This window comes from Oryx dammah, unplaced genomic scaffold (genome assembly GCF_014754425.2).
Source record: "Oryx dammah isolate SB20612 unplaced genomic scaffold, SCBI_Odam_1.1 HiC_scaffold_17, whole genome shotgun sequence".
NCBI classification, from domain to species: domain Eukaryota; kingdom Metazoa; phylum Chordata; class Mammalia; order Artiodactyla; family Bovidae; genus Oryx; species Oryx dammah.
Genome location: NW_024070201.1, coordinates 42,269,104 through 42,284,402, shown reverse-complemented (window position 1 = coordinate 42,284,402; position 15,299 = coordinate 42,269,104). Strand labels below are relative to the sequence as shown.

The following is a 15,299-nucleotide window of genomic DNA, read 5'->3' as shown; positions in this document are numbered from 1 at the left end:
AAAAGACTAATGCTGGGAGGGATTGAGGGCAGGAGGAAAAGGGGACGACAGAGGATAAGATGGCTGGATGGCATCACTGACTCGATGGACGTGAGTTAGAGTGAACCCTGGAAGTTGGTGATGGACAGGGAGGCCTGGCGTGCTGCGATTCATGGGGTCACAAAGAGTCGGACACGACTGAGTGACTGAACTGAACTGAACAGAATGTAAGTTTCCATGTTACTCTCTCCATACATCTCACCCTTTCCTCCTCCTTCCCGTGTCCGTAAGTCTGCTCTTTATGTCTGTTTCTCCATTGCTGCCCTACAAATGAATTCTTCGGTACCATCTTTCTAGATTCCATATATGTGCATTAGTATACAATACTTATCTTTCTCTTTCTGACTTATTTTCCTCTGTATAATAGGCTCTAGGTTCATTCACCTCATTAGAACTAGCTCAAATGTGTTCTTTTTTATGGCTGAGTAATATTCCATTGTGTGTATGTACCACAACTTCTTTATCCATTCATCTGTTGGTAGACATCTAGGTTGCTTCCATGTTCTAGCTATTGTGAATAGTGCTGCAATGACCATTGGGGTACATATGTCTTTTTCAGTTTTGGTTTCCTCAGGGTATATGCCTAGGAGTGGAATTGCTGGGTCATATCATGGTTTTATTCCTAGCTTTTTAAGGAATCTCCATACCATCTTCCATAGTGGCTGTGTCAACTTACATTCCCACCAACAGTGCAAGAAGGTTCCCTTTTCTCCACACCCTCTCCAGCATTTATTGTTTGTAGCCTTTTTTTAAAAAAAGATAATATATTTTTATTTGCTCAGAATGCTTGTGTTTAAAGGTCACTGAAATTAAAAATGGTTTACTTTCCAATGAAGTTGTTAACATCCAGAACTTTATTAACTTTACAACAAATTAAGAATTTACAACAAATAGGGACCTATATAGTCTTAGCTGATATCTGAATAGTAAGGTGTACACTATACGGTGACACATGTTCTTTTTATCAGAGTATAGTCTCCTGAACAGACACAGAAATGCAGAAGTAAGTAACTGTTATTTTCACTTTTACCTATGCTTGGGTATAAGATTTTAATTCCTAGAATTCAAAACTCAAAATTGTTTATCCAGACTTAGTTTTTTTTCCTTCTTGTTCAAGTCTGGAGAGCGCCTCTATAAAATTTTACATTTTTATAACTTTTCCTTTGAAATATGAGAAAAACATGGAGTCTCCTAAGGTACATGCAACTTATACATACTTTAAAAGTTATTTTTTAAAAAAATCACAAATTAACCACCATATATATCCATAATAAGCATCCTTGCTATTCACATAGTTCTTTAAACAATATTCAAGTATATTTGTGCTTGTACGCTTACATTACTTTAGAGCCTATTTTTAACTCTCCATATAACTAGAGAAAATTACTCAAATATTTAATAAATGAAGCAAACCAGTCATTATGAAAATATAAACTGTGTTTACAGCCTTTTCATATTTCATGTTTTTATGCATTTCCTGTCAGCCATATAATTTGCTTTTCCTCAGGGAAGTTGATAAATTATTGTCTTTGTAATCTCAACACTGCTGCTTTCTCAACTGTTCAGATTTTCTGAACACATGGTATTCTCTTTGTGTATCAGTTGTATCAGTGGAATCTGATAATGTTGCTATTCATCATTTCCAGTTATTTCAACTGCAGGACCACCTTATTAGCTGCTTCCCAGGAATTTATTAGATTCTTCAGCTCTTCTTTACTCATTTCAACAGAATATGGCTTGACTTCACCATTTTTCTTTTACATCTAGATGAAGGTTTAAAAGTGGCATTTGTAATATAGCAATCTTGTCACTAGAAACTGCAAGCTTTAACTGCCAATGAAAATCCTGTAGCTGTGCAGAGGAAATATCAACTATTTCTTCCAACAGAGTCTGCTTGATTCCATCTTTCCTACTTTTTAAGCATTTCATGATAACTTCTTGATGAGATGAATTCAGCTGATTCAACTGCTGAGATATCTCTTCATCAGATAAATTTTTACCAACTACAGCTTTGAAAAAGGTCGTAATGTCTTCTAGAACATGCATCCCTTCTGCTGAATCCCAAACACTGTGATAATCCTGGTAGAGAGGATATGTTTGGCCACAAATGCCATCAATTATTTTGTGAAGAAGCTGCAGGCCCTGCTCTGTGGGAAGCTTCTGCAGCTGCCACAAGGGTGTCCCTTCTTCCAGCTCCATCCCTGTGATAAGCTAGGGGCTCTGTTTGTAGACTTTTTGATGTTGTCCATTCTGACCGGTATGAGGTGATATCTCATTGCAGTTTTGATTCACATTTCTCTAATAATGAGCGATGCTGAGCATATTTTCATGTGTTTGTTAGCCATCTGTATGTTTTCTTTGGAAAAATGTATGTTTAGGTCTTTTTCCCACTTTTTGATTGGGTTGTTTGTTTTACTGGTATTGAGTTGTATGAGCTGCTTGTATATTTTGGAAATTAATCCTTTGTCAGTTGTTTCATTTGCTATTATTTTCTCCTATTCTGAGGGTTATCTTTTCCCCTTGCTTATAGTTTCCTTTGCTGTGCAAAAGCTTTTAAATTTAATCAGATCTCATTTGTTTACTTTTGTTTTTATTTCCATTATTCTGGGAGGTGGGTCATAGAGGATATTGCTTTGATTTATGTCATCGAATGTTCTGCCTATGTTTTCCTCTAAGAGTTTTATAGTTTCTGGTCTTACATAGGTCTTTAATCCATTTTGAGGTTATCTTTATGTATGGTGTTAGGAAGTGTTCTAATTTCATTCTTTTACATGTAGCAGCCAAGTTTTCCCAGCACCACTTATTGAAGAGGCTGCTTTTTGCCCCATTGTATATTCTTGCCTCCTTTGTCAAAAATAAGGTACCCATAGTTGCATGGGTTTATTTCTGGGCTTTCTATCTTGTTCCATTTGTCTGTATTTATGTTTTTGTGCCAGTACGATGCTGTCTTGATGACTGTAGCTTTGTAGTATAATCTGAAGTCAGGACTGTTAATTCTTCCAGCTCCATTCTTCTTTCTCAAGAGTGCTTTGGCTATTCAGGGTCTTTGTGTTTCCATATGAATTGTGAAATATTTTGTTCTATCTCTGTGAAAAATGCAGTTTGTAATTTGATAGGGATCACATTGAATTGGTATATTGCATTTGGTAGTATAGTCATTTTCTCAATGTTGAGTCTTCCTACCCAGAAACATGGAATGTCTCTTCATCTGTTTATGTCATCTTTGATTTCTTTCATCAGTGTCTTAAAATTTTCTGTATACAGTTCTTTTGTCTCCTTAGGTAGGTTTATTCCTAGATATTTTTGTTGTTGTTGTTGCAGTGGTAAATGGAATTGATTCCTTAATTTCTCTTTCTGATTTTTCATTGTTAGTATATAGGAATGCAAGTGATTTCTGTGTACTTATTTTGTATCCTGTGACTTTGCTAAATTCACTTATTAGCTCTAGTAATTTTCTGATAGTATCTTTAGGTTTTCTATGTATGGTATCATGTCATCTGCAAACAGTGAGAGCTTTACTTCTTTTCTGATCTGGATTCCTTTTATTTCTTTTTCTTCTCTGACTGCTGTAGCTAGGACTTCCAAAACTATGTTAAATAATAGTGGTAAGAGTGGACACCCTTGTCTTTTTCCTGAACTTAGGGGAAATGCTTTCAGTTTTTCACCATTGAGAATAATGTTTGCTGTGAGCTTATCATATATGGCCTTTACTATGTTGAGTTAGGTTCCTTCTGTGCTCATTTTTGGAAGAGTTTTAATCATAAATGGGAGCTTGTCCAAGGCTTTTTCTGCATCTTTTGAGAGTATCCTGTGGTTTTTATCTTTCAATTTTTTAATATGGCATATCACATTGATTGACTTGTGTATATTGACGAATCCTTGCATCCCTGGAATAAACCCAACTTGATCATGGTGTGATCTTTTTAATGTGTTGTTGAATTCTGTTTGCTAGAATTTTGTTGAAGATTTTTGTATCTATGTTCATCAGTGATATTGGACTGTAGTTTTCTTTTTTTGTGTTGTCTTTGTCTGGTTTTGGTATCAGGCCTCATAGAATGAGTTTAGAAGGGTTCCTTCCTCTGCAATATTTTGAAAGAGTTTTAGAAGGATAGGCATTAGCCCTTCTTTAAATGTTTGATAGAATTCACCTGTAAAGCCATCTCGTCCTGGGCTTTTGTTTTTTGGGAGATTTTTGATCACAGCTTTCAGTGCTTGTAATTGGATTGTTCATAATTTCTATTTCTTCCTGGTTCAGTCTTGGAAGATTGAACTTTTCTATTTAATCTGTCCATTTTTTCCAGGTTATCCATTTTATTGCCATATAATTGTTCATAATAGTCTCTTAATTTGATTCCTCTTTTTTTCTTGATAAGTCTGGCTGAAGATCTGTCAATTTTGTTTATCTTCTCAAAGAACCAGCTTTTAGTCTTATTAAGCTTTACTATTGTTAATTTCATTTATTTTTCATTTATTTCTGCTCTGATCTTTATGATTTCTTTCCTTCTGCTAATTTTGGGGATTTGTTGTTGTTGTTGTTGTTCTTTTTTTCTAGTTGTTTTAGGTGTAACATTGGGTTGTTTTCTCGATGGGTTTTCTTGTTTCTTGCGGTAGGATTGTATTGCTATAAACTTTGCTCTTAGAACTGCTTTTGCTGCATCCCATAGGTTTTGAGTTGTTATGTTTTTGTTGTCATTTGTTTCTAGGAATATTTTGATTTCCCTTTTGATTTCTACAGTAACCTGTTCATTATTTAGAAACGTATTGTTTAATCTCCATGTGTTTGTGTTTTTTACAGTTTTTTTTTTTTTGTAATTGATATCTAGTCTTATAGCATTGTGGTCAGAAAAGATTTGAATTTACTGAGGTTTGATTTGTGACCCAAGATGTGGGGATGGGACCTTTAGTTGGGGCATGCAGGATCTTTTTACTTGTAGCATGTGGGATATAGCTTCCCAACCATTTGAACTTGGGTGACCCCTTACATTGAGAGCCCAGAGTCTTAGCAACTGGAACATTAGGGAAGTCCCTCAATTCTGTGGCTTTCTTGTCGTCAATGACATTTCTTCTATTCCTTACTACTCTTGTGGATTCATCTGAGATCTTACCACCAGAATCTTTACCACATGCAAAATCTCCCCCTTCCAGTTCTCCAGCTTACTGTTCTGCTTACTCCATGCTGTTGTGGGCAGGATAGAGGTCCCCCAGAAATGTTCACATTCTAATCCTGGAACCTGTGGATATTCTACTTTACAGGGCAAAATGGACTTTGCAGATGTAGAAAAGGTATGACGTTTAAGATAGGTAGGTTATCCTGGATTGTCTAGGTGGTCCCAACCTAATCATGTGAGGCCCTAAAAGCAGAAAACTTTCCCTGGGTGGAGTCAGAGAGTTACAACCAAAAGTGTAAAGCAGAAGAGATGTGGCCAAAGGGGCAGTCAGAAATATTTGAAATTTAAGGAGGACTCCGTGTACTGTTGGAGGTTGGAGGATGGAAGAGACAACATAAGAAAAGGAATGCAGGAGTTTTAAGAAGTTGTATATTTTTGAGATTAATTCTTTGTCAGTTGTTTCATTTGCTATTATTTTCTCCCATTCTGAAGGCTGTCTTTTCACCTTGCTTAGAGTTTCCTTTGTTATGCAGAAGCTTTTAATTTTAATTAGGTCCCATTTGTTTATTTTTACTTTTATTTCCAATATTCTGGGAGGTGGGTCATAGAGAATCCTGCTGTGATTTATGTCGGAGAGTGTTTTGCCTATGTTCTCCTTTAGGAGTTTTATAGTTTCTGTTCTTACGTTTAGATTTTTAATCCATTTTGAGTTTATTTTTGTGTATGATGTTAGAAAGTGTTCTAGTTTCATTCTTTTACAAGTGGCTGACCAGTTTTCCCAGCAACACTTGTTAAAGAGATTGTCTTTTCTCCATTGTATATTCTTGTCTCCTTTGTCAAAGATAAGGTGTCCATAGGTGTGTGGATTTATCTCTGAGCTTTCTATTTTGTTCCATTGATCTATATTTCTGTCTTTGTGCCAGTACCATACTGTCTTGATGACTGTGGCTTTGTAGTAGAGCCTGAAGTCAGGCAGGTTGATTCGTCCAGTTCCATTCTTCTTTCTCAAGATTGCTTTGGCTATTCAAGGTTTTTTGTATTTCCATACAAATTGTGAAATTATTTGTTCTAGCTCTGTGAAAAATACCATTGGTAGCTTGATAGGGATTGGATTGAACCTATAGATTGCTTTGGGTAGTATACTCATTTTCACTATATTGATTCTTCTGATCCATGAACACAGTATATTTCTCCAACTATTAGTGTCCTTTTTGATTTCTTTCACCATTGTTTTATAGTTTTCTATATATAGGTCTTTAGTTTCTTTAGGTAGATATATTCCTAAGTATTTTATTCTTTTCATTGCAATGGTGAATGGAATTGTTTCCTTAATTTCTCTTTCTACTTTCTCATTATTAGTGTTTAGGAATGCAGAGGATTTCTGTGTGTTGGTTTTATATCCTTCAACTTTACTATATTCATTGATTAGCTCTAGTAATTTTCTGGCAGAGTCTTTAGGGTTTTCTATGTAGAGGATCATGTCATCTGCAAACAGTGAGAGTTTTACTTCTTCTTTTCCAATTTGGATTCCTTTTATTTCTTTTTCTGCTCTGATTGCTGTGGCCCAAACTTCCAAAACTATGTTGAATAGTAGTGGGGAAAGTGGGCACCCTTGTCTTGTTTCTGACTTTAGGGGAAATGCTTTCAATTTTTCACCATTGAGGATAATGTTTGCTGTGGGTTTGTCAATAAACTACCCAATCAAAAAATGGGCCAAAGAAGTAAACAGACATTTCTCCAAAGAAGACATACAGATGGCTAACAAACACATGAAAAGATGCTCAACATCACTCATTATCAGAGAAATGCAAATCAAAACCACAATGAGGTATCATTTCATGCCAGTCAGAATGGTTGCTATCCAAAAGTCTATAAGCAATAAATGTTGGAGAGGGTGTGGAGAAAAGGGAACCCTCTTACACTGTTGGTGGGAATGCAAACTAGTACAGCCACTATGGAGAACAGTGTGGAGATTCCTTAAAAAACTGGAAATAGAACTGCCATATGACCCAGCAATCCCACTGCTGGGCATACACACTGAGGAAACCAGAATTGAAAGAGACACATGTACCCCAATGTTCATCACAGCACTGCTTATAATAGCCAGGACATGGAAGCAACCTAGATGTCCATCAGCAGATGAATGGATAAGAAAGCTGTGGTACATATACACAATGGAGTATCACTCAGCCATTAAAAAGAATCCATTTGAATGAGGTAGATGAAACTGGAGCCTATTATACAGAGTGAAGTAAGCCGGAAAGAAAAACACCAATACAGTATACTAATGCATATATATGGAATTTAGAAAGATGGTAACAATAACCCTGTATATGAGACAGCGAAAGAGACACAGATGTATAGAACAGTCTTTTGGATTCCATGGGAGAGGGCGAGGGTGGGATGATTTGGGAGAATAGCATTGAAACATGTGGAATGAATCGCCAATCCAGGTTCAATGCAGGATACAGGGTGCTTGGGTCTGGTGCACTGGGATGAACCAGAGGGATGATATGGGGAGGGAGGTGGGAGGGAGGTTCAGGATGGGGAACACGTGTACACCTGGGGTGGATTCATGTTGGTGTATGGCAAAACCAATACAATACTGTAAAGTAATTAGCCTCCAATTAAAATAAATAAATTTATATTTTAAAAAGGAAAAAAAAAAAAAGAAATGAAGCAAAAACAAAAAAAAAAGTTATAGAGGCTCCTGCCTGACAGCTAGTAAGGAATGGGGACCTGAGTCCTTCAACCATATGAAATGGAGTTGGTTGTTGTTTTGATTTTTTTGGTTGCATTCTGTGGCATGCAGAACTTTCCTGACCAGGGATTGAATTCTGTGGCCCCTGCAGTGGAAGCGTGGAATCTTAACTGGACCACCAGGAAGTCCCTGAGGTGTTTTTTTGTTTTTGTTTTAACATTGAAGTGTAATTGACTTACAATATTATATCAGCATAGTGATGTGATATTTTTATACAAGATGATCACTATGATAAATCTAATTACTGTGTCACTCTACCAAGTTATTAAAATATTGATGATATTCATGCTGAATATTACGTCCCTATGACCTATTCATCTTATAACTGAAAGTTTGTGCCTCTTTGTGTTCCTCTCCTGTTTCATGCTGCCCCTACCCCACCTAGCCCCTGGCGACCACTGGTGTGTTCTCATATCTATGAGTCTGTTTCTGTTTTATGCTTACTCCTTTGTTTTGTTGTTTAGATTCTACATATAAGTGAAATCATATGGTATTTGTCTTTCTCTGTCTGAGATTTTACTTAGCATAATACCCTCTAGATCCATCCAGAGGATGGATCTATCCATCCATCCATAATACCCTCATGACATCCATCCATGTCACAGAGGGAAAGTTTCATTCTTTTTATGGTTGAGTGTATATATATATATTACTATATATATATATTACACTTAAGTTGCTTTCATTATGTTGAGTGTATATATATATATTACATCTTATTTATCCACATCAGTCAGTGAACACTTAAGTTGCTTTCATTATGTTGATTATTGTTAATAAGGCTTCAGTGAACATGAGGGTACATATATCATTTCAAATTAGTGTTTTTGTTTTGTTTGAAAAAAATACCCAGAAATGGAATTGCTGTCTTGTATGGTAGTTCTGGGCTTTCCAGGTGGTGCTCATGGTAAAGAACCGCCTGCCAGTGCAGGAGATGTAAGAGACGTGAGATTGATCCCTGGGTGAGGAAGAATCTGTGGGAGAGGGCATGGTAACCCACTCCAGTATTCTTGCCTGGAGAATCCCATGGACAGAAGAGCCTGGTGGGCTACAGTTCATGGGGTTGCAAAGAGTCGGACATGATTGAAGTGACTTAGCACACATGCATAGTGGTTCTTTTTTAATTTTTTAAGAAAATATCATACTGTTTTCCATAGGACTGCACCAGTTTATATTCCTACCAGCAGTCCACCTTTTCTCAGCATCCTCACCAACACTTGTTATCTTTTTGACAGTAGCCATTCTGAAAGGTGTGAAGTGATATTTCATAGCTTTTATTTGCATTTCCCCGATGATTTGTGATACTGAGCATCTTCACATGTGTCTGTCAGCCATCTGTATGTCTTCTTTGGAGAAATGTTCCGGTCCTCTGCTTGTTTTTATTGTTCTTTTGGCTGTGCTGGTTTTTTGTTGCTGTGAGGGCTTTTCTCCAGTTGCAGAGATGGGGGCCACTTTCTAGTTGTGGTGCTTTAGTTTAGTTTAGTTTAGAAAGCCCGCACTTTCTAGTTGTGGGCTTCTCGTTGCAGTGGCTTTTCTTGTGGAGCACAGGCTGTAGGCACGTGGACTCAGTGGTTGCGACTTGCTGGCTCCAAAGCACAGGCTCAATAGTTGTGTTGCGTGGGCTTAGTTGCTCCAAGGCATGTGGGATCTTCCCAGAACAGGGCTCAAACCTGCATCTCCTGCACTGGCAAGTGGATTCTTCACTAATGAGCCACCGGGGAAACCCCTGTCCATTTTTTAATTGGGTTGTTTGGTTTTATTTATATTGAATTGTAGGAGTTCTTTACTTTGGATATGAATCCATTATAGGATATATCACTTGCAAGTATGTTTTCCCATTCAAGGGTCTGTCTTTTCATTTTTTATTTCTGGCTGTGCCATGTGGCTTGCAGAATCTTAGTTTCCTGACCAGGAATTGAACCCAGGGCCATGGCAGTGAAAGCGCAGAATCCTAACCTCTGGACTGCCAGGGAATTCCCTCTGTCTTTTAATTTTGTTGATCATTTCCTTCTCAGTGTACAAGCTTTTTAGTTTGATGTACTCTCATTTATCTTTGCTTTTGTTTCTCTTGTTGGAGGCGAGATATCCGAAAAATTATTGCTACTATTTGTATCAAAGAATATATTGGTAGTATTTTCTCCTCTGAGTTTTATAAAAGTTTCAGTTCTTATATATAAATGTTTGATTCATTTGAATTTATTTTTGTGCATGGTATAAGAGAGTAGTCCAGTTTGATACTTTTGCATGTAGCTGTCCAGTTTTCCCAGCAACATTTACTGAAGAAAAGGTCTCTCCCCCATTGTGTATTCTTGCCGCCTTTGTTGCATATTGTGCTATGCTAAGTTGCTTCAGTTGTGTCCAACTTCTTGTGACCCCATGGATTGTAGCCTGCCAGTCTCCTCTGTCCTTGGAATTTTCCAGCAAAAATGCTGGAATGGGTTGCCATTTCCTTCTACAGGAGATCTTTCCAACCCATGGACCAAACCCCCATCTCTTAGGTCTCCTACATTGGTATTCAGATTCTTTACTACTAGCGCCACCTGGGATTGTTGTAGATTAACTGCATGTGTCAGTGTGAGTTTATATTTGGACTCTCTATTTTGTTCTGTTGATCTATATGTCTGTTTTTATGCCAGAATCACACTGTTTTGATGACTGTAGTTTTGTACTATAGTTTGAAAGCAGGGAGCATGATACCTCCAGCTTTGTTCCTCTTTCTCAAGACTGTTTTGGCTCTTTGGAGCCTTTTGTGTTTCCATGCAGATTTTGTAATTATTTGTTCTAGTTCTATGAAAAATGCCATTAGTATTTTGATAGGAATTACGTTAAATCCATCAGTGTCTTACAGTCTTCCAAGTATGGATCTTTTACCTCCTTGATTAGATTTATTCTTAGGTATTTTATTCTTTCTGATGCAATTGTAAATGGGATTGTTTTATTAATTTGTTTTTCTTAGATTTTGTTGTTATTGTACAGAAATATAACTGATTTCTGTATATTAATTTTGTATCCTTCTATCTTACTAAATTCATTTATTAGTTCTAAAGTTTTTTGGTGGCATCTAGAATTTTCTATATATAGTATTATATCATCTGCAAACAGTGACTACTACTACTACTAAGTCACTTCAGTCGTGTCTGACTCTGTGCGACCCCATAGACGGCAGCCCACCAGGCTCGCCCGTCCCTGGGATTCTCCAGGCAAGAATACTGGATTGGGTTGCCATTTCCTTCTTCAGTTTTCCTTTAAAATTGGAGGAAGTTACTGTTCAGTACACACAGGCAAAGTCGTATCCGACTCTTTGTGACCCCATGGACTGTAGCCCACCAGGCTCCTCTGTCCATGGAATTCTCTAGGCAAGAATACTGGAGAAGGTTGCCATTCCCTTGTCCAGGGAATCTTCCCGATCTGGGGATCAAACCCAGGATCTCCTGCGTTGCAAGCAGATTCTTTACTACCTGAGCCACCAAGAAAGCCCTTTTACACACAGGCAAAGGAGCCACAGTGGAATCCTAAAACCTGTAAAATCATTCTCCTGTTCCTTTAATGCAAGATTGACAGTTTCCTTAATAATTTTCTTTGTGGATAATCTATTGATGTAAGTGGGATGTTAAAGTCTCCTATTGTTACTGTGTTATTGTCAAAATTTCCCTTTATTCTTATTGATATTTTCTGTATATATTTGGTGCACCTATGTTGGGCACATATCTATTTACAATAGTTGTGTCTTCTTCTTGGATCTGTCCCTTTATCATAAGGTAATGTGCTTCTTTGTCTCTTGTTACAGTCTTTGTTTTAAAATTTATTTTGTTTAAGTATTGCTACTGTAGATTTTTTGTTTTGTTTCTGTTTGCATGGGATATCCTTACCCAATCATCTCACTTTCTTTCTGTGTGTGTTTTTAGATCTGAAGTGAGTCTTTTGTAGGCAATATGTATACGGTCTTGTGTTTTATCTATCTAGTCACACTATGTCTTTTGACTGGAGTATATAGTCCATTTACATTTAAAGTAATTATTGATAGGTATGTGGTGGTTGTTGTTCAGTCACTATCTTATGTCCAACTCTGTGACCCCATGGACTGTAGCATGCCAGGTTCCTCTGTCCTCTACAGAGTTTGCTCAGATTCATGTCCATTGAGTTGGTGATGCTATCTAACCATCTCATTCTCTGCTGTCCTCTTTTTGCCTTCAGTCTTTCCCAGCATCAGGGTCTTTTCCAATGAGTTGACTCTTCCCATCAGGTGGTCAAAGTTTTGAAACCTCAGCTTTAGCAACTGTCCTTCCAATGAATATTCAGGGTTGATTTCCTAGGATTGACTGGTTTTATCTTTCAGTCCAAGGGACTCTCAAGAATCTTCTCTAGCATTGCAATTAGAAAGCATGATTTCTTTGGCACTCAGCCTTCTTTATGGTCCAACTCTCACATCTGTACATGACTACTGGAAAAAACATAGCTTTGATTAGATAGATCTTTGTTGGCAAAGTGATGTCTCTGCTTTTTAATATGCTGCCTAGGTGTATCATAGCTTTCCTTCTGAGGAGCAAGCATCTTTAAATTTCATAGATGCAGTCACTGTCCAGTGATTTTGGAGCCCAAGAAAATAAAATCTGTCACTGCTTCTACATTTTCCCTTTCTATTTGCCATAAAGTTATGGGACTGGATGCCATGATCTTAGTTTTTGAATGTTGAGTTTTAAGCCAAGTTTTTCACTCTCTTCTTTCACCTTCATCAAGAGGCTCTTTAGTTCTTCTTCACTTTCTGCCATTAGGGTGATGTTGTCTGCATATAACCTCATCTGAGGTTATTGATATTTCTCCCAGCAATCTTGATTTTAGCTTGTGATTCATCCAGCCCAGCATTTCATATGATGTGCTCTGCATATAAATTAAATAAATAGGGTGACAGTATTCAGTCTTGCTGTACTCCTTTCCCAATTTTGAACCAGTCCTTTGTTCCATGTGCAGTTTTAGCTGTTGCTTCTTGACCTGCATACAGATTTCTCAGGAGACAGATAAGGTGGTCTGGTATTCCCATCTCTTTAAGAATTTTTCAAAGTCTGTTGTGATCCATATAGTTAAAGGTTATGTACTTACTGACATTTTGTTAATTGTTTTCTGATTGTTTTTATAGTTCTTTTTTGTTCCTTCCTTCTTTCGCTCTCCTCCCTTCTGATTTGATGACCATCTTTAGTGTTATGTTTGGATTCCATTCTCTTTTGTGTATGTGTATCTGTTATAAGTTTTTGTTTTATGGTTACCATGAGGTTCATATTAATATATAATCACCTTTAAATATACCTGGTTATTTTAAGTTGGTAATCTAAGTTTGAGCACATTCTAACAACCCTGCACTTTATACCCCCCTGTTTTGACATCATATTTTATATATTTTTGTTTTGCATATCCTTTCCTCTAATTACTTATTGTGGATATAGGTGATTTTACTACTTTTATCTTTTAACCTTCCTACTAGCTTTGTAAGTTTTGATCTACTACCTTTACTGTATAATTACCTTTTCCAATGAGATTTTTCCTTTTGTAATTTTCATAATTCTGTTTGTGATCTTTTCTGCTTAGAGAAGTCCTTTTTATATTTCTTGTGAAGCCAGTTAAGTGCTGCTGAACTCTTTTAGCTTTTGCTTGTCTGTAAAACTCTTTTATCTCTCCTGCAAATCTGAACGATAGCCTTGCTGGCTAAAGTATTCTAGTTGTAGTTTTTATCTTTCATCACTTTGAATATGTCAGGCAGCTCCTTTCTGGCCTGCAAAGTTTCTGTTGAAAAGTCAGCTGATAGCTTTATGATAGTTCTCATGTAACTAGTTGCTTTTTCTCTTGCTGCTTTAAAAATTCTTTCTTTATCTTTAATTTTTGCCATTTTAGTTATAATGTGACTTGGTGACCCTCTTTGGGTTCATCTTGTTTGGGACTTCCTGGACCTGTTTTCCTCCCTAGGTTAAGAAAATTTCCAGGTATTATTTCTTCAAATAAATTCTCTGCCCCCTTTCTTTCTTCTTCTGGGAATCCTGAAAGCAAATGTTTATACACTTGATGATGTCTCAGAGGTCTCTTAAACTATCCTCATTTAAAAACATTTTTTTTTTTCTTTTTGGCTTGGGTAATTTCTACTCCTCTTCTAGTTTGTTGATCTATCTCACTGTGTCATCTAATCTACTATTGATTTTTTCTAGTGTATTTTTTATTCAGTTATTGTTTGTTCCTTTATATTTTCTGAGTCTTTGTTATACTTCTCATCATGTTCACTGAGCATCTTTATGACCATTATCTTGAATTCTTTATCTACTCAGGTTGCTTATCTCCATTTCACCTAGTTCTTCTAGAATTTTGTTTTATTCCTTAGTTTGAAACTTATTCCTCTGTTCCTCATTTTATCTGATTCTCTGTGTTTATTTCTATGTATTGGGTAGTTTGGTAACATTTTCCATTCTTGGTGAACTGTCCTTATGTAGACATCCTATGGGGCCCAGCAGGACACTCCCCTCTGGCCACCAGAACTGAATGCTCTAGGGGTACCCCCTGTGTGGGCTGTATAATCTCAGTGGTAGGAGAGGTGAGTCCTGTGTGACTGGCTGCATGGCCCGGGGCTGGTGCCAGCCTGCTGACTGTGGGGGTAGGACCTGGTGGGGCAGGCTATGTGGTCTTGCAGCGGGGGGCCAGTCCCTAGGACTGGAGCTGGCCAGCTGGTGGGTGGGTAATTTCACAGGGCTAATAAACTAGAGAGAGTACACCAAAAAATCACTTGCCAGATAGTGTCTGCATGATAGAACAATCTCCCAGAATTGGTGGTGGTCAGAATCTGTGTCCCCAGGGGGAGTTCCAGTTGCCTCCTGCCTCTCCAGGAGGCTCTCCGAGGTTAGCAAGTGGATCTGACTCAAGATCCTTTAAAATTATTGCCTCTGCCTGCGAGCTTGAAGCTTGTGAGAATTTGCACGTGCCCTTTGAGAAGAGTTTCTGGTGCCCACAGTTCTCTGGTTCTTTGTACACAAGCCTTGCATCTTTCTGGTGCAGGACCTCTGGAGCCTGATATGTGGCTTGAACCTTTCACTCCCTGGGGAGAACCTCTGCAATTGTGATGATCCTTCCCCTTGTGGGTCACTTCCCTGGAGGTGTGGGTCTTGACTGTACTGTGCCTCCACCCCTCCTACCTATCTCATCATAGTTCCTTCTTTATATCTTGGAAAGAAAGTGAAAGTGTTAGTTGCTTAGTCATGTCCAGCTCTTTCCATGGTCCATGGACTATAGTCTGCCAGGCTCCTCTGTCCATGGAATTCTCAGGCAAAATACTGGGGTGGGTTGCCATTTCCTTCTCCAAGGGATCTTTCTGACCCCAGGTCTCCTACATCGCAGGCAGATTCTTCACCATCTGAGCC

General features: G+C 37.7%; 1 protein-coding gene across 1 annotated transcript; it reads right to left on the bottom strand.

Annotated features, from left to right (window-relative positions):
- Nucleotides 1–1,549: 1,549 nt before the first annotated feature.
- Nucleotides 1,550–2,247, bottom strand: LOC120876472 (COMM domain-containing protein 8-like). Its single transcript, XM_040258403.1, has one exon. It carries the CDS (start codon nt 2,236–2,238, stop codon nt 1,783–1,785), a length of 456 nt encoding a protein of 151 aa, XP_040114337.1. The 5' UTR covers nt 2,239–2,247; the 3' UTR covers nt 1,550–1,782.
- Between the last annotated feature and the right edge of the window lie 13,052 nt (nt 2,248–15,299).

Coding starts and splice junctions, on each gene's coding strand:
- LOC120876472 (XM_040258403.1), bottom strand. CDS start 2,238: ATGGAGCTGGAAGAAGGGACACCCTTGTGGCAGCTGCAGAAGCTTCCC.